The sequence below is a fragment of the Oncorhynchus masou genome, chromosome 29 (genome assembly GCF_036934945.1).
Source record: "Oncorhynchus masou masou isolate Uvic2021 chromosome 29, UVic_Omas_1.1, whole genome shotgun sequence".
Classification (NCBI taxonomy): domain Eukaryota; kingdom Metazoa; phylum Chordata; class Actinopteri; order Salmoniformes; family Salmonidae; genus Oncorhynchus; species Oncorhynchus masou.
Window position 1 is genome coordinate 79,179,003 of NC_088240.1, and position 18,229 is coordinate 79,197,231.

Consider the following 18,229-nt stretch of genomic DNA (forward strand, 5'->3'; position numbering starts at 1 on the left):
GAGTCAGCATGGTTGCTGTAGTTACCTGTATGGCTATTGTTAGTGATGGAGTCAGCATGGTTGCTGTAGTTACCTGTATGTATGTTGTTAGTGATGGAATTAGCATGGTTGCTGTAGTTACCTGTATGCTAGTTCTTAGTGATGGAGTCAGCATTTTTGCTGTAGTTACCCGCATGTTGTTAGTGATGGAGTCAGTATGGTTGCTGTAGTTACCTGTATGTTGTTAGTGATGGAGTCAGCATGGTTGCTGTAGTTACCTGTATATATGTTGTTAGTGATGGAGTCAGCATGGTTGCTGTAGTTACCTGTATGTTGTTAGTGATGGAGTCAGCATGGTTGCTGTAGTTACCTGTATGTATGTTGTTAGTGATGGAGTCAGCATTTTTGCTGTAGTTACCTGTATGTTGTTAGTGAATTGAGTCAGCATGGTTGCTGTAGATACCTGTATGTATGTTGTTCGTGATGGAGTCGGCATGGTTGCTGTAGTTACCTGTATGTATGTTGTTAGTGATGGAGTCAGCATGGTTGCTGTAGTTACCTGTATGTTAGTTGTTAGTGATGGAGTCAGAATGGTTGCTGTAGTTACCTGTATGTATGTTGTTAGTGATGGAGTCAGCATGGTTGCTGTAGTTACCTGTATGTTAGTTGTTAGTGATGGAGTCAGCATGTTTGCTGTAGTTACCTGTATGTATGTTGTTAGAGATGGAGTCAGCATGGTTGCTGTAGTTACCTGTATATATGTTGTTAGTGATGGAGTCAGCATGGTTGCTGTAGTTCCATGTATATATGTTGTTAGTGATGGAGTCAGCATGGTTGCTGTAGTTCCATGTATGTATGTTGTTAGTGATGGAGTCAGCATGGTTGCTGTAGATACCTGTATGTATGTTTTTTGTGATGGAGTCAGCATGGTTGCTGTAGTTACCTGTATGTATGTTGTTAGTGATGGAGTCAGCATGGTTGCTGTAGTTACCTGTATGTTAGTTGTTAGTGATGGAGTCAGCATGGTTGCTGTAGTTACCTGTATGTTGTTAGTGATGGAGTCCGCATGGTTGCTGTAGTTACCTGTATGTTAGTTGTTAGTGATGGAGTCAGCATGGTTGCTGTAGTTACCTGTATGTTAGTTGTTAATGATGGAGTCAGAATGGTTGCTGTAGTTACATGTATGTATGTTGTTAGTGATGGAATTAGCATGGTTGCTGTAGTTAAATGTATGGCTATTGTTAGTGATGGAGTCAGCATGGTTGCTGTAGTTACCAGTATGTATGTTGTTAGTGATGGAGTCAGCATGGTTGCTGTAGTTACCTGTATGTATGTTGTTAGTGATGGAATTAGCATGGTTGCTGTAGTTACCTGTATGCTAGTTCTTAGTGATGGAGTCAGCATTTTTGCTGTAGTTACCCGCATGTTGTTAGTGATGGAGTCAGTATGGTTGCTGTAGTTACCTGTATGTTGTTAGTGATGGAGTCAGCATGGTTGCTGTAGTTACCTGTATGTTGTTAGTGATGGAGTCAGCATGGTTGCTGTAGTTACCTGTATGTATGTTGTTAGTGATGGAGTCAGCATGGTTGCTGTAGTTACCTGTATGTATGTTGTTAGTGATGGAGTCAGCATTTTTGCTGTAGTTACCTGCATGTTGTTAGTGATGGAGTCAGTATGGTTGCTGTAGTTACCTGTATGTTGTTAGTGATGGAGTCAGCATGGTTGCTGTCGTTACCTGTAGGTTGTTAGTGATGGAGTCAGCATGGTTGCTGTAGTTACCTGTATGGCTGTTGTTAGTGATGGAGTCAGCATGGTTGCTGTAGTTACCTGTATGTATGTTGTTAGTGATGGAGTCAGCATGGTTGCTGTAGTTACCTGTATGTATGTTGTTAGTGATGGAGTCAGCATTTTTGCTGTAGTTACCTGCATGTTGTTAGTGATGGAGTCAGTATGGTTGCTGTAGTTACCTGTATGTTGTTAGTGATGGAGTCAGCATGGTTGCTGTCGTTACCTGTATGTTGTTAGTGATGGAGTCAGCATGGTTGCTGTAGTTACCTGTATGTTGTTAGTGATGGAGTCAGCATGGTTGCTGTAGTTACCTGTATGTATGTTGTTAGTGATGGAGTCAGCATTTTTGCTGTAGTGACCTGTATGTTGTTAGTGATTTGAGTCAGCATGGTTGCTGTAGATACCTGTATGTATGTTGTTAGTGATGGAGTCAGCATTTTTGCTGTAGTGACCTGTATGTTGTTCGTGATGGAGTCGGCATGGTTGCTGTAGTTACCTGTATGTATGTTGTTAGTGATGGAGTCAGCATGGTTGCTGTAGTTACCTGTATGTTAGTTGTTAGTGATGGAGTCAGAATGGTTGCTGTAGTTACCTGTATGTATGTTGTTAGTGATGGAGTCAGCATGGTTGCTGTAGTTACCTGTATGTTAGTTGTTAGTGATGGAGTCAGCATGGTTTCTGTAGTTACCTGTATGTATGTTGTTAGAGATGGAGTCAGCATGGTTGCTGTAGTTACCTGTATATATGTTGTTAGTGATGGAGTCAGCATGGTTGCTGTAGTTCCATGTATGTATGTTGTTAGTGATGGAGTCAGCATGGTTGCTGTAGATACCTGTATGTATGTTTTTTGTGATGGAGTCAGCATGGTTGCTGTAGTTACCTGTATGTATGTTGTTAGTGATGGAGTCAGCATGGTTGCTGTAGTTACCTGTATGCTAGTTGTTAGTGATGGAGTCAGCATTTTTGCTGTAGTTACCTGTATGTTGTTAGTGATGGAGTCAGTATGGTTGCTGTAGTTACCTGTATGTTGTTAGTGATGGAGTCAGCATGGTTGCTGTAGTTACCTGTATGTATGTTGTTAGTGATGGAGTCAGCATGGTTGCTGTAGTTACCTGTATGTATGTTGTTAGTGATGGAGTCAGCATGGTTGCTGTAGTTACCTGTATGTTAGTTGTTAGTGATGGAGTCAGCATGGTTGCTGTAGTTACCTGTATGTTAGTTGTTAGTGATGGAGTCAGCATGGTTGCTGCAGTTACCTGTATGTATGTTGTTAGTGATGGAGTCAGCATGGTTGCTGTAGTTACCTGTATGTATGTTGTTAGTGATGGAGTCAGCATTTTTGCTGTAGTTACCTGCATGTTGTTAGTGATGGAGTCAGTATGGTTGCTGTAGTTACCTGTATGTTGTTAGTGATGGAGTCAGCATGGTTGCTGTCGTTACCTGTAGGTTGTTAGTGATGGAGTCAGCATGGTTGCTGTAGTTACCTGTATGGCTGTTGTTAGTGATGGAGTCAGCATGGTTGCTGTAGTTACCTGTATGTTAGTTGTTAGTGATGGAGTCAGCATGGTTGCTGTAGTTACCTGTATGTTGTTAGTGATGGAGTCCGCATGGTTGCTGTAGTTACCTGTATGTTAGTTGTTAGTGATGGAGTCAGCATGGTTGCTGTAGTTACCTGTATGTTAGTTGTTAATGATGGAGTCAGAATGGTTGCTGTAGTTACATGTATGTATGTTGTTAGTGATGGAATTAGCATGGTTGCTGTAGTTAAATGTATGGCTATTGTTAGTGATGGAGTCAGCATGGTTGCTGTAGTTACCTGTATGTATGTTGTTAGTGATGGAGTCAGCATGGTTGCTGTAGTTACCTGTATGTATGTTGTTAGTGATGGAATTAGCATGGTTGCTGTAGTTACCTGTATGCTTGTTCTTAGTGATGGAGTCAGCATTTTTGCTGTAGTTACCCGCATGTTGTTAGTGATGGAGTCAGTATGGTTGCTGTAGTTACCTGTATGTTGTTAGTGATGGAGTCAGCATGGTTGCTGTAGTTACCTGTATGTTGTTAGTGATGGAGTCAGCATGGTTGCTGTAGTTACCTGTATGTATGTTGTTAGTGATGGAGTCAGCATGGTTGCTGTAGTTACCTGTATGTATGTTGTTAGTGATGGAGTCAGCATTTTTGCTGTAGTTACCTGCATGTTGTTAGTGATGGAGTCAGTATGGTTGCTGTAGTTACCTGTATGTTGTTAGTGATGGAGTCAGCATGGTTGCTGTCGTTACCTGTAGGTTGTTAGTGATGGAGTCAGCATGGTTGCTGTAGTTACCTGTATGGCTGTTGTTAGTGATGGAGTCAGCATGGTTGCTGTAGTTACCTGTATGTATGTTGTTAGTGATGGAGTCAGCATGTTTGCTGTAGTTACCTGTATGTATGTTGTTAGTGATGGAGTCAGCATTTTTGCTGTAGTTACCTGCATGTTGTTAGTGATGGAGTCAGTATGGTTGCTGTAGTTACCTGTATGTTGTTAGTGATGGAGTCAGCATGGTTGCTGTCGTTACCTGTAGGTTGTTAGTGATGGAGTCAGCATGGTTGCTGTAGTTACCTGTATGGCTGTTGTTAGTGATGGAGTCAGCATGGTTGCTGTAGTTACCTGTATATATGTTGTTAGTGATGGAGTCAGCATGGTTGCTGTAGTTACCTGTATGTTGTTAGTGATGGAGTCAGCATGGTTGCTGTAGTTACCTGTATGTATGTTGTTAGTGATGGAGTCAGCATTTTTGCTGTAGTGACCTGTATGTTGTTAGTGATTTGAGTCAGCATGGTTGCTGTAGATACCTGTATGTATGTTGTTCGTGATGGAGTCGGCATGGTTGCTGTAGTTACCTGTATGTATGTTGTTAGTGATGGAGTCAGCATGGTTGCTGTAGTTACCTGTATGTTAGTTGTTAGTGATGGAGTCAGAATGGTTGCTGTAGTTACCTGTATGTATGTTGTTAGTGATGGAGTCAGCATGGTTGCTGTAGTTACCTGTATGTTAGTTGTTAGTGATGGAGTCAGCATGGTTGCTGTAGTTACCTGTATGTATGTTGTTAGAGATGGAGTCAGCATGGTTGCTGTAGTTACCTGTATATATGTTGTTAGTGATGGAGTCAGCATGGTTGCTGTAGTTCCATGTATGTATGTTGTTAGTGATGGAGTCAGCATGGTTGCTGTAGTTACCTGTATGTTGTTAGTGATGGAGTCAGCATGGTTGCTGTAGATACCTGTATGTATGTTGTTAGTGATGGAGTCAGCATGGTTGCTGTAGTTACCTATCTGTATGTTAGTTGTTAGTGATGGAGTCAGCATGGTTGCTGTAGTTACCTGTATGTTGTTAGTGATGGAGTCCGCATGGTTGCTGTAGTTACCTGTATGTTAGTTGTTAGTGATGGAGTCAGCATGGTTGCTGTAGTTACCTGTATGTATGTTGTTAGTGATGGAGTCAGCATGGTTGCTGTAGTTACATGTATGTTAGTTGTTAATGATGGAGTCAGAATGGTTGCTGTAGTTACATGTATGTATGTTGTTAGTGATGGAATTAGCATGGTTGCTGTAGTTACCTGTATGGCTATTGTTAGTGATGGAGTCAGCATGGTTGCTGTAGTTACCTGTATGTATGTTGTTAGTGATGGAATTAGCATGGTTGCTGTAGTTACCTGTATGCTAGTTGTTAGTGATGGAGTCAGCATTTTTGCTGTAGTTACCTGTATGTTGTTAGTGATGGAGTCAGTATGGTTGCTGTAGTTACCTGTATGTTGTTAGTGATGGAGTCAGCATGGTTGCTGTAGTTACCTGTATGTATGTTGTTAGTGATGGAGTCAGCATGGTTGCTGTAGTTACCTGTATGTATGTTGTTAGTGATGGAGTCAGCATGGTTGCTGTAGTTACCTGTATGTTAGTTGTTAGTGATGGAGTCAGCATGGTTGCTGTAGTTACCTGTATGTTGTTAGTGATGGAGTCAGCATGGTTGCTGTAGTTACCTGTATGTATGTTGTTAGTGATGGAGTCAGCATGGTTGCTGTAGTTACCTGTATGTATGTTGTTAGTGATGGAGTCAGCATTTTTGCTGTAGTTACCTGCATGTTGTTAGTGATGGAGTCAGTATGGTTGCTGTAGTTACCTGTATGTTGTTAGTGATGGAGTCAGCATGGTTGCTGTCGTTACCTGTAGGTTGTTAGTGATGGAGTCAGCATGGTTGCTGTAGTTACCTGTATGGCTGTTGTTAGTGATGGAGTCAGCATGGTTGCTGTAGTTACCTGTATATATGTTGTTAGTGATGGAGTCAGCATGGTTGCTGTAGTTACCTGTATGTTGTTAGTGATGGAGTCAGCATGGTTGCTGTAGTTACCTGTATGTATGTTGTTAGTGATGGAGTCAGCATTTTTGCTGTAGTGACCTGTATGTTGTTAGTGATTTGAGTCAGCATGGTTGCTGTAGATACCTGTATGTATGTTGTTCGTGATGGAGTCGGCATGGTTGCTGTAGTTACCTGTATGTATGTTGTTAGTGATGGAGTCAGAATGGTTGCTGTAGTTACCTGTATGTATGTTGTTAGTGATGGAGTCAGCATGGTTGCTGTAGTTACCTGTATGTTAGTTGTTAGTGATGGAGTCATCATGGTTGCTGTAGTTACCTGTATGTATGTTGTTAGAGATGGAGTCAGCATGGTTGCTGTAGTTACCTGTATATATGTTGTTAGTGATGGAGTCAGCATGGTTGCTGTAGTTCCATGTATGTATGTTGTTAGTGATGGAGTCAGCATGGTTGCTGTAGTTACCTGTATGTTGTTAGTGATGGAGTCAGCATGGTTGCTGTAGATACCTGTATGTATGTTTTTTGTGATGGAGTCAGCATGGTTGCTGTAGTTACCTGTATGTATGTTGTTAGTGATGGAGTCAGCATGGTTGCTGTAGTTACCTGTATATATGTTGTTAGTGATGGAGTCAGCATGGTTGCTGTAGTTCCATGTATGTATGTTGTTAGTGATGGAGTCCGCATGGTTGCTGTAGTTACCTGTATTTTGTTAGTGATGGAGTCAGCATGGTTGCTATAGATACCTGTATGTATGTTTTTTGTGATGGAGTCAGCATGGTTGCTGTAGTTACCTGTATGTATGTTGTTAGTGATGGAGTCAGCATGGTTGCTGTAGTTACCTGTATGTTAGTTGTTAGTGATGGAGTCAGCATGGTTGCTGTAGTTACCTGTATGTTGTTAGTGATGGAGTCCGCATGGTTGCTGTAGTTACCTGTATTTTGTTAGTGATGGAGTCAGCATGGTTGCTATAGATACCTGTATGTATGTTTTTTGTGATGGAGTCAGCATGGTTGCTGTAGTTACCTGTATGTTAGTTGTTAGTGATGGAGTCAGCATGGTTGCTGTAGTTACCTGTATGTATGTTGTTAGTGATGGAGTCAGCATGGTTGCTGTAGTTACCTGTATGTTAGTTGTTAATGATGGAGTCAGAATGGTTGCTGTAGTAAAAAGTATTTATGTGGTTAGTGATGGAATTAGCATGGTTGCTGTAGTTACCTGTATGGCTATTGTTAGTGATGGAGTCAGCATGGTTGCTGTAGTTACCTGTATGTATGTTGTTAGTGATGGAATTAGCATGGTTGCTGTAGTTACCTGTATGCTAGTTGTTAGTGATGGAGTCAGCATTTTTGCTGTAGTTACCTGTATGTTGTTAGTGATGGAGTCAGTATGGTTGCTGTAGTTACCTGTATGTTGTTAGTGATGGAGTCAGCATGGTTGCTGTAGTTACCTGTATGTATGTTGTTAGTGATGGAGTCAGCATGGTTGCTGTAGTTACCTGTATGTATGTTGTTAGTGATGGAGTCAGCATGGTTGCTGTAGTTACCTGTATGTTAGTTGTTAGTGATGGAGTCAGCATGGTTGCTGTAGTTACCTGTATGTTGTTAGTGATGGAGTCCGCATGGTTGCTGTAGTTACCTTTATGTTAGTTGTTAGTGATGGAGTCAGCATGGTTGCTGTAGTTACCTGTATGTATGTTGTTAGTGATGGAGTCAGCATGGTTGCTGTAGTTACCTGTATGTTAGTTGTTAATGATGGAGTCAGAATGGTTGCTGTAGTTACATGTATGTATGTTGTTAGTGATGGAATTAGCATGGTTGCTGTAGTTACCTGTATGCTAGTTGTTAGTGATGGAGTCAGCATTTTTGCTGTAGTTACCTGTATGTTGTTAGTGATGGAGTCAGTATGGTTGCTGTAGTTACCTGTATGTTGTTAGTGATGGAGTCAGCATGGTTGCTGTAGTTACCTGTATGTATGTTGTTAGTGATGGAGTCAGCATTTTTGCTGTAGTTACCTGCATGTTGTTATTGATGGAGTCAGTATGGTTGCTGTAGTTACCTGTAGGTTGTTAGTGATGGAGTCAGCATGGTTGCTGTAGATACCTGTATGTATGTTGTTCGTGATGGAGTCGGCATGGTTGCTGTAGTTACCTGTATGTATGTTGTTAGTGATGGAGTCAGCATGGTTGCTGTAGTTACCTGTATGTTAGTTGTTAATGATGGAGTCAGAATGGTTGCTGTAGTAAAAAGTATTTATGTGGTTAGTGATGGAATTAGCATGGTTGCTGTAGTTACCTGTATGGCTATTGTTAGTGATGGAGTCAGCATGGTTGCTGTAGTTACCTGTATGTATGTTGTTAGTGATGGAATTAGCATGGTTGCTGTAGTTACCTGTATGCTAGTTGTTAGTGATGGAGTCAGCATTTTTGCTGTAGTTACCTGTATGTTGTTAGTGATGGAGTCAGTATGGTTGCTGTAGTTACCTGTATGTTGTTAGTGATGGAGTCAGCATGGTTGCTGTAGTTACCTGTATGTATGTTGTTAGTGATGGAGTCAGCATGGTTGCTGTAGTTACCTGTATGTATGTTGTTAGTGATGGAGTCAGCATGGTTGCTGTAGTTACCTGTATGTTAGTTGTTAGTGATGGAGTCAGCATGGTTGCTGTAGTTACCTGTATGTTGTTAGTGATGGAGTCCGCATGGTTGCTGTAGTTACCTTTATGTTAGTTGTTAGTGATGGAGTCAGCATGGTTGCTGTAGTTACCTGTATGTATGTTGTTAGTGATGGAGTCAGCATGGTTGCTGTAGTTACCTGTATGTTAGTTGTTAATGATGGAGTCAGAATGGTTGCTGTAGTTACATGTATGTATGTTGTTAGTGATGGAATTAGCATGGTTGCTGTAGTTACCTGTATGCTAGTTGTTAGTGATGGAGTCAGCATTTTTGCTGTAGTTACCTGTATGTTGTTAGTGATGGAGTCAGTATGGTTGCTGTAGTTACCTGTATGTTGTTAGTGATGGAGTCAGCATGGTTGCTGTAGTTACCTGTATGTATGTTGTTAGTGATGGAGTCAGCATTTTTGCTGTAGTTACCTGCATGTTGTTATTGATGGAGTCAGTATGGTTGCTGTAGTTACCTGTAGGTTGTTAGTGATGGAGTCAGCATGGTTGCTGTAGATACCTGTATGTATGTTGTTCGTGATGGAGTCGGCATGGTTGCTGTAGTTACCTGTATGTATGTTGTTAGTGATGGAGTCAGCATGGTTGCTGTAGTTACCTGTATTTTAGTTGTTAGTGATGGAGTCAGAATGGTTGCTGTAGATACCTGTATGTATGTTGTTAGTGATGGAGTCAGCATGGTTGCTGTAGTTACCTGTATGTTGTTCTTGATGGAGTCAGCATGGTTGCTGTAGTTACCTGTATGTATGTTGTTAGTGATGGAGTCAGCATGGTTGCTGTAGTTACCTGTATGTTAGTGGTCCGTGATGGAGTCAGCATGGTTGCTGTAGTTACCTGTTTGTTGTTAGTGATGGAGTCAGAATGGTTGCTGTAGTTACCTGTATGTATGTTGTTAGTGATGGAGTCAGCATGGTTGCTGTAGTTACCTGTATGTTAGTTGTTCGTGATGGAGTCAGCATGGTTGCTGTAGTTACCTATCTGTTGTTAGTGATGGAGTCAGCATGGTTGCTGTAGTTACCTATCTGTTGTTAGTGATGGAGTCAGCGTGGTTGCTGTAGTTACCTGTATGTCCGTTGTTATAGAGGCTGAAGGGTTTGTTGCCGTGCTGGCTATAACCGAGGGGGGTAAGAGGGCACAGGCTGGGGTCATACTGGGTCTGGACCGTTGCCACGTCAACCGGAGACTGGGCCTTACCACCACAGTCTGGGAAGTAATCTGCCCACTCGGACTGGCCTACTGAACCTGAGGGGGAGGAGAAGCGAAGAGAGTGACCAAAACATGACACATCTTGTGACTCTCTGTCAGTGATACACATTAAACATGGCCAGTCTGTCAGCAGGCCTTTTCTTTTGTAACATTTCACATTGACCTCTTGACTATTTTCTGTGGAAAACAAAAGATAGGTTGGGGATCATCCTCTCTTTCACACTCCCCTGCTATACTTTTTTTTTTTTACTATGTATGTCAGTTAAGAGCAAATTCTTATTTTCAATGACGGCCTAGGAACGGTGTGTTAACTGCCTGTTTAGGGGCAGAATGACAGATTTGTACCTTGTCAGCTCGGGGATTCGAACTTGCAACCTTTTGGTTACTAGTCCAATGCTCTAACTACTAGGCTACCCTGCCAACCCACTTGACCTTCTCTGACTAACGACTAATGAGCATCATCACCCTTACAAACACACACCCAGACACACAACACGCACACATATAGTGGGGCAAAAAAGTACTTAGTCAGCCACCAATTGTGCAAGGTCTCCCACTTAAAAAGACGAGAGAGGCCTGTAATTTTCATCATAGGTACACTTCAACTATGACAGACAAAATGAGGGGAAAAAATCCAGAAAATCACATTGTAGGATTTTTTATGAATTTATTTGCAAATTATGGTGGATAATAAGTATTTGGTCAATAACAAAAGTTTATCTCAATACTTTGTTATATACCCTTTGTTGGCAATGACAGAGGTCAAACGTTTTCTGTAAGTCTTCACAAGGTTTTCACACACTGTTGCTGGTATTTTGGCCCATTCCTCCATGCAGATCTCCTCTATAGCAGTGATGTTTTGGGGCTGTTGCTGGGCAACAAGGACTTTCAACTCCCTCCAAAGATTTTCTATGGGGTTGAGATCTGGAGACTGGCTAGGCCACTCCAGGACCTTGAAATGCTTCTTACGAAGCCACTTCTTCGTTGCCCGGGCGGTGTGTTTGGGATCATTGTTATGCTGAAAGACCCAGCCACGTTTCATCTTCAATGCCCTTGCTGATGGAAGGAGGTTTTCACTCAAAATCTCACGATACATGGCCCCAATCGTTCTTTCCTTTACACGGATCAGTCGTCCTGGTCCCTTTGCAGAAAAACAGCCCCGAAGCATGATTTTTCCACCCCCATGCTTCACAGTAGAATGCAACTCAGCATTCTTTGTCCTCCAAACACGACGAGTTGAGTTTTTACCAAAAAGTTGTATTTTGGTTTCATCTGACCATATGACATTCTCCCAATCTTCTTCTGGATCATCCAAATGCTCTCTAGCAAACTTCAGACGGGCCTTGACATGTACTGGCTTAAGCAGGGGGACACGTCTAGCACTGCAGTATTTGAGTCCCTGGCGGCGTAGTGTGTTACTGATGGTAGGCTTTGTTACTTTGGTCCCAGCTCTCTGCAGGTCATTCACTAGGTCCCCCCGTGTGGTTCTGGGATTTTTGCCCACTGTTCTTGTGATCATTTTGACCCCACGGGGTGAGATCTTGCGTGGAGCCCCAGATCGAGGGAGATTATCAGTGGTCTTGTATGTCTTCCATTTCCTAATAATTGCTCCCACAGTTGATTTCTTCAAACCAAGCTGCTTACCTATTGCAGACTCAGTATTCCCAGCCTGGTGCAGGTCTACAATTTTGTTTCTGGTGTCCTTTGACAGCTCTTTGGTCTTGGCCATAGTGGATTTTGGAGTGTGACTGTTTGAGGTTGTTGACAGGTGTCTTTTATACTGATAACAAGTTCAAACAGGTGCCATTAATACAGGTAACGAGTGGAGGACAGAGGAGCCTCTTAAAGAAGAAGTTACAGGTCTGTGAGAGCCAGAAATCTTGCTTGTTTGTAGGTGACCAAATAATTGGCACAATTGGTGGCTGACTAAATACGTTTTTGCCCCACTGTATACGTTACATACACAAACACACTTACACACACACACACATACATACACACACGCACAGACTCACATCATTATCCAAGAAACCCTAGACCCACTCCAATTTGCATACCGCACCAACAGATCCACAGATGATGCAATCTCTATTGCACTCCACACTGCCCTTTCCCACCTGGACAAAAGGAACACCTATGTGAGAATGCTGTTCATTGACTACAGCTCAGCGTTCAACACCACAGTGCCCTCAAAGCTCATCACTAAGCTAACGACCCTGGGACTAAACACCTCACTCTGCAACTGGATCCTAGACTTAGTGACAGGCCGCCCCCAGTTGGTAAGGGTAGGTAACAATACATCCGCCACGCTGATCCTAAACACAGGGGACCCTCAGGGGTGCGTGCTCAGTCCCCTCCTGTATTCCCTGTTCACTCATGACTGCACGGCCAGGCACAACTCCAACACCATCATTCAGTTTGCTGATGACACAACAGTGGTAGGCCTGATCACCGACAACGATGAGACAGCCTATAGGGAGAAGGTCACAGACCTGGCATTGTGGTGCCAGGACAACAACCTCTCCTTCAAAGTGATCAAGACAAAGGAGATGATTGTGGACTACAGGAAAAAGAGGACCAAGCATGGCCCCATTCTCATCGACGGGGCTGTAGTGGAGCAGGTTGAGAGCTTCAAGTTCCTTGGTGTCCACATCACCAACAAACTAACATGGTCCAAACACATCAAGACAGTCGTGAAGTGGGCACGACAAAACCTATTCCCCCTCAGGAGACTGAAAAGATTTGGCATGGGTCCTTAGATCCTCAAAAGTTTCTACAGCTGTGCCATCGAGAGCATCCTGATGGGTTGCATCACTGTCTGTTATGGCAACTGCTTGGCTTCCAACCGCAAGGCACTACAGAGGGTAGTGTGTACGGCCCAGTACATCACTGCCTGTTATGGCAACTGCTCGGCTTCCGACCGCAAGGCACTACAGAGGGTAGTGTGTACGGCCCAGTACATCACTGGACCTCTATACCAGGCGGTGTCAGAGGAAGGCCCTAAACATTGTCAAAGACTCCAGCCACCCCAGTCATAGACTGTCCTCTCTGCAGGTGGTGCCGGAGTGCCAAGTCTAGGTCCAAGAGGCTTCTAAACAGCTTCTACCTCCAAGCCATAAGACTCCTGAACAGCTAATCAAATGGCTACCCAGGCTAATTGGACCCCCCCCCAAAAAAAAAAAAAAATCCTAGAGGAAATTTTATTTTAGTCTGCTTTCCACCAGACACTGGGAGACAATAACCTAAATAACCTAAAACACAAGGTCAAATCTACAGAATCTTAGAGTTGCTTACCAAGAAGACAGTAAATGTTCCTGTGTTCGAGATACCGTTTTGACTTAAATCTACTTGAAAATCTAAGGCAAGACCTGAGAATGATTGTCAAGCAATGATCAACAACCAATTTGACAGAGCTATAAGAATTTGAAAAGAATAATGGGCAAATGTTGCACAATTCAGGTGTGGAAAGCTCTTAGAGACTTACCCAGAAACACTCACAGCTGTAATCGCTGCCAAAGGTGCTCCGACAAAGTATTGACTCAATGTATTTCTGTATTTCATTTTCAATAAATTTGCAACAATTTCTTAAAACATGTTTTCACTTTGTCATTATGGGGTATTATTATGTGTAGATGGATGGGAAAAAACATATTTCATCCATTTTGAATTCAGGCTGTAACACAACAAAATGTGGAATATTTCAAGAGGTATGAATATTTTCTGAAGGTAGCATTGCACTTTCATGTACTGTAACATACTTTTGTCCAGCTAATAGCCTAACCACCGGTCAAGCAATATTATGGACGAAAAGTTCAAATCGTGTTGCTGCAGGATTACTATGCTACAACAATACTGGTCAAATTAAGATCCTACACCTGTATGGAGTATCAGAATGTTAGAATACTGGCTGGTGTGTGTATGTGTGCATGTGCGTGTGCGTGTGCACACACACACACACACACACACACACACACACACACACACACACACACACATCCTTCCTCATTACTAATTGGAGGGGAGAGAGAAAGTGGAGCAGAGAGAGGGAGGCTGATGGGTGCACAGAGAGACGTTCTTGGAACAGAGAGAAAGAGAGAGACAGGGGTAGAGGGGATTCAGACTAGAGAGACTGAGGGAAAACAGGAGAATGGGTCGGAGAGGTGGAATAATAAAAGGAGAGAATGGAACATCTGAAAAAGAGAGTGACAAGCAAGAGGAAGATTTAGAATTTGAGAGTAGGCAGAACAGAGGAGAGGGGTGATGGTAGTAAAGGACAGGGGCATGAGCACAACTTAGACTCAAACCAGCACAATTATAACAGTTAATAATACCAAATACACAGAGGGTTCATTCAGATCTCAATGTGAGGTCTCCTCTCCAACCCTCAGAGTGCTCTAGCCTGCTACAGAGGTCAGTGCTCTACTCTCCATGCTACTGATAATCAATGTGAGGTCTCCTCTCCAACCCTCAGGGTGCTCTAGCCTGCTACAGAGGTCAGTGCTCTACTCTCCATGCTACTGATAATCAATGTGAGGTCTCCTCTCCAACCCTCAGGGTGCTCTAGCCTGCTACAGAGGTCAGTGCTCTACTCTCCATGCTACTGTTAATCAATGTGAGGTCTCCTCTCCAACCCTCAGGGTGCTCTAGCCTGCTACAGAGGTCAGTGCTCTACTCTCCATGCTACTGTTAATCAATGTGAGGTCTCCTCCCCAACCCTCAGGGTGCTCTAGCCTGCTACAGAGGTCAGTGCTCTACTCTCCATGCTACTGTTAATCAATGTGAGGTCTCCTCTCCAACCCTCAGGGTGCTCTAGCCTGCTACAGAGGTCAGTGCTCTACTCTCCATGCTACTGATAATCAATGTGAGGTCTCCTCTCCAACCCTCAGGGTGCTCTAGCCTGCTACAGAGGTCAGTGCTCTACTCTCCATGCTACTGATAATCAATGTGAGGTCTCCTCTCCAACCCTCAGGGTGCTCTAGCCTGCTACAGAGGTCAGTGCTCTACTCTCCATGCTACTGATAATCAATGTGAGGTCTCCTCTCCAACCCTCAGGGTGCTCTAGCCTGCTACAGAGGTCAGTGCTCTACTCTCCATGCTACTGTTAATCAATGTGAGGGGATCCTTTCTACGTTAGTTCTATACTTACACACACACTCTGTCTCTCCACTCCACCCTAGTGTTTATCTGCAGTGGGCTCAGGGGGATTTTACTTTCCTAGGGGGGTTAGAGAGACCCCTTTTTTACACCATCACAATCTTCCCAGCTACCACAAAAAATGTTCTGTGAACCATATTTTTGTTAGAGCTTGGTGAGAGCGTGGTTGTCTTATGGTTATTTTGTGTACAATCTACCCACAACTTTCTGGGAATGGTGCAGGATAGTTGCTTAGCTTTGGTTCGTTCTCAGCGCATTTAAGGAACTTCACATCGTTCCCATAACCAATGTCAAACCAAAAACATACGTTCCCACAACTCCCAAGGAACCAAATGTGCTAGCTGGGCCTACACACACACACACACGCAAGCGCACACACCCACACGCACACATACACATACATGCACACGCACACATACACACACACACACACACACACACACACACACACACACACACACACACACACACACACACACACACACACACACACACACTCCCCTCCCCCAGCCTGTACCTCTAAGCCGTCCTCTATCCCCCTCCTTGCCCACCGCCCCCAAAAAAGGAGAAAAACTTGTCCTGCAGCTCCACAGTTGGTTGTCATGGAGGTCCCCATGGTTACAACGGAGAGAATATTCCGTCATTCTGACCTGCTCTACCTCTCATAGCGCTGCCACTGTCCCCAATGTGGATGGGAACAATGCCACACACACACACACAGTCACACAAAATACCATACAAAGAGCCGCAGTGCCTGTGAGCGAGCCAGCCACAGAATGCCACAGATCACCTCACACACACCAGCACAACACAATTCCCACATCACCATTTACTTTAACAGTATATCGCGTCCTATAGAACACAGAGAAAAACATCACCATGTGGTGATGCCATCTAGCCCTGGACACAGGCTCTGGTTAGAGGACATACTGTATGCTTCTGTACTTTATGTGAATGGAAAAGCTCTGTGTGAACTTAGTGTACACACTACCACTCTGTATGCATTCACTAAGGGCCCTTCAGGTCTACAGTGTCATTGTCCACATGATAGGCAGGCAGTGTGCCTCAGCCTGGACAGTACAATTAACACACAGGGTTATTGTGTGGCGTAACAATGCTGCTGAAACACGTCTTTCAAACTCTTCATCCTCCTTGTGCACCTGCCACTTCTCTCGTTTTCCTCCCCCTCTCTAGCTCTCTTTCCCTCTTCTGCACCCCCATTTCCCTCCCTCTCTCCATCCCCCACTCCTCGTTTCTGTTTCTCCCATGCAGAGAGAGAGAGAGAGAGAGAGAGAGAGAGAGAGAGAGAGAGAGAGAGAGAGAGAGAGAGAGAGAGAGAGAGAGAGAGAGAGAGAGAGAGAGAGAGAGAGAGAGAGAGAGAGAGAGAGAGAGAGAGAGAGAGAGAGCATACAGTAGGTGAGCTGATGTATAAATGACAGACAGACAGAGAGTGTACTGTGGTATTTGTGCAGTGTTTAGTGGCAGGGATAATATTCCTACTGTGATCTACACTTACTTTATGAGTCATAATAACATAGTTAGAAATCAACTTGAAGGCCTTTTGGTTATTGAGAGAGATGTTCTTACCCGTGTACGTCCAGTACGTCACTGAAAGAGGGGAAATAAAATCACGTTTCTTCATTGTCATTCTCACAACAACACATTACAGCAGTTATCAACAATTATATTCAGTATTACTACATTCACCAAAGTATTCAACATATTGTCAGCAAGTGACATTTTCAATATGAACAGGTGTCATTGAAAAGTGAAATGATATCTCTGTAAAAATATATATGCTATATACAGTATATCTGAACTACTATATACAGTATATCTGAACTGCTATATACAATATATCTGAACTGCTGTATACAGCATATCTGAACTACTATGTACAGTATATCTCAACTACCACTATACTGTTCCTTGTTCAACTTGTTCAACTACTGATTCTACTGCCACTATTCTACTGTTATTACTACTGCTACAAGTTTCTACAACCTCCACCGGCACCACGACCTCCACCAGCACCACCACCACCACCACTAACCCCACCACCACTAACCCCACCGCTACACTCTAAGAAAAAAAGGTATTATCTCGAACCCAAAAGGGTTCTTCGGCTGTCCCCATAGGAGAACCCTTTGAATAACACTTTTCGGTTCCACAGAGGAACCCAAAGGGGTTCTATCTGGAACCAAAATGGGTTTTACCTGAAACCAAAAAGGGGACAGCTGAAGAACCATTTTGGAAACCTTTTTTCCAAGAGTGTACTACTACAACAACAAACATAACCAAAACAAACCATCTAAAGGCTGATGTAGGTCTTACCGGCGGCGCCTGTGGTAGTTGTCCATTGCCAAAACACAAGTAATAGAGGCAGAGAGAGACCCACCAAGTCCATGTTAGCCCTCCTCTCCCATACACAACCACAGATGAGCGGACAGACAGGGAGATAGAGAGAGAGACAGGGGCTCCTGATCCAACCTGCTACAGCTCTCTAAATTAGCTCAGAGTGTGTGCGTTACACACTGGGTCCCCTCTATCATTCAAAGTAGCAGTTTAGGTCTCAGTAAAGTGGAGATGGAGAGGGAATTAGTGATTGACTGAGAGAGAGAGCCAAGAGAGAAAGAAAGGAAGAATGCAAAGGGTGGACAAGTGAGTGGGCATGAGTCCAGTGTTGGGCACTGAAAAGCTTAGTGAAAAAAACAGAGAGAGAGAGAGTGTGTGTGTGTGTGTGTGTGTGTGTGTGTGTGTGTGTGTGTGTGTGTGTGTGTGTGTGTGTGTGTGTGTGTGTGTGTGTGAGAGCGAGAGCGAGAGAGAGAGAGAGAGAGAGAGAGAGAGAGAGAGAGAGAGAGAGAGAGAGAGAGGGACGGACGGACGGACAGATAGATAGAAAAATGAAAGAGTGAGTGAAGGGGGAGAATTTAAATAATAGTGGAGTATAGAGAGTGGGGAGAGTGGAGGTGATTGGAGAATTTGTGTGAAAGAGACGGACGGACGGACGGATAGAAAAATGAAAGAGTGAGTGAAGGGGGAGAATTTAAATAATAGTGGAGTATAGAGAATGGGGAGAGTG

General features: G+C 43.5%; 1 protein-coding gene across 1 annotated transcript in view; it reads right to left on the bottom strand.

The window, feature by feature from the left end:
• LOC135520680 (carbonic anhydrase 14-like) overlaps window positions 1-17,708 on the bottom strand; it is a 31,462-nt gene extending 13,754 nt beyond the window's left edge. The window contains exons 1-3 of the mRNA XM_064946413.1: window positions 17,482-17,708; window positions 16,735-16,755; window positions 9,850-10,029 (exon numbers count right to left, since the gene is read on the bottom strand). Coding sequence (XP_064802485.1) covers window positions 9,850-10,029; window positions 16,735-16,755; window positions 17,482-17,554 — 274 coding nt within the window. The 5' untranslated portion in view covers window positions 17,555-17,708. The remainder of the gene's footprint in view (window positions 1-9,849; window positions 10,030-16,734; window positions 16,756-17,481) is intronic.
• Window positions 17,709-18,229: the final 521 nt, after the last annotated feature.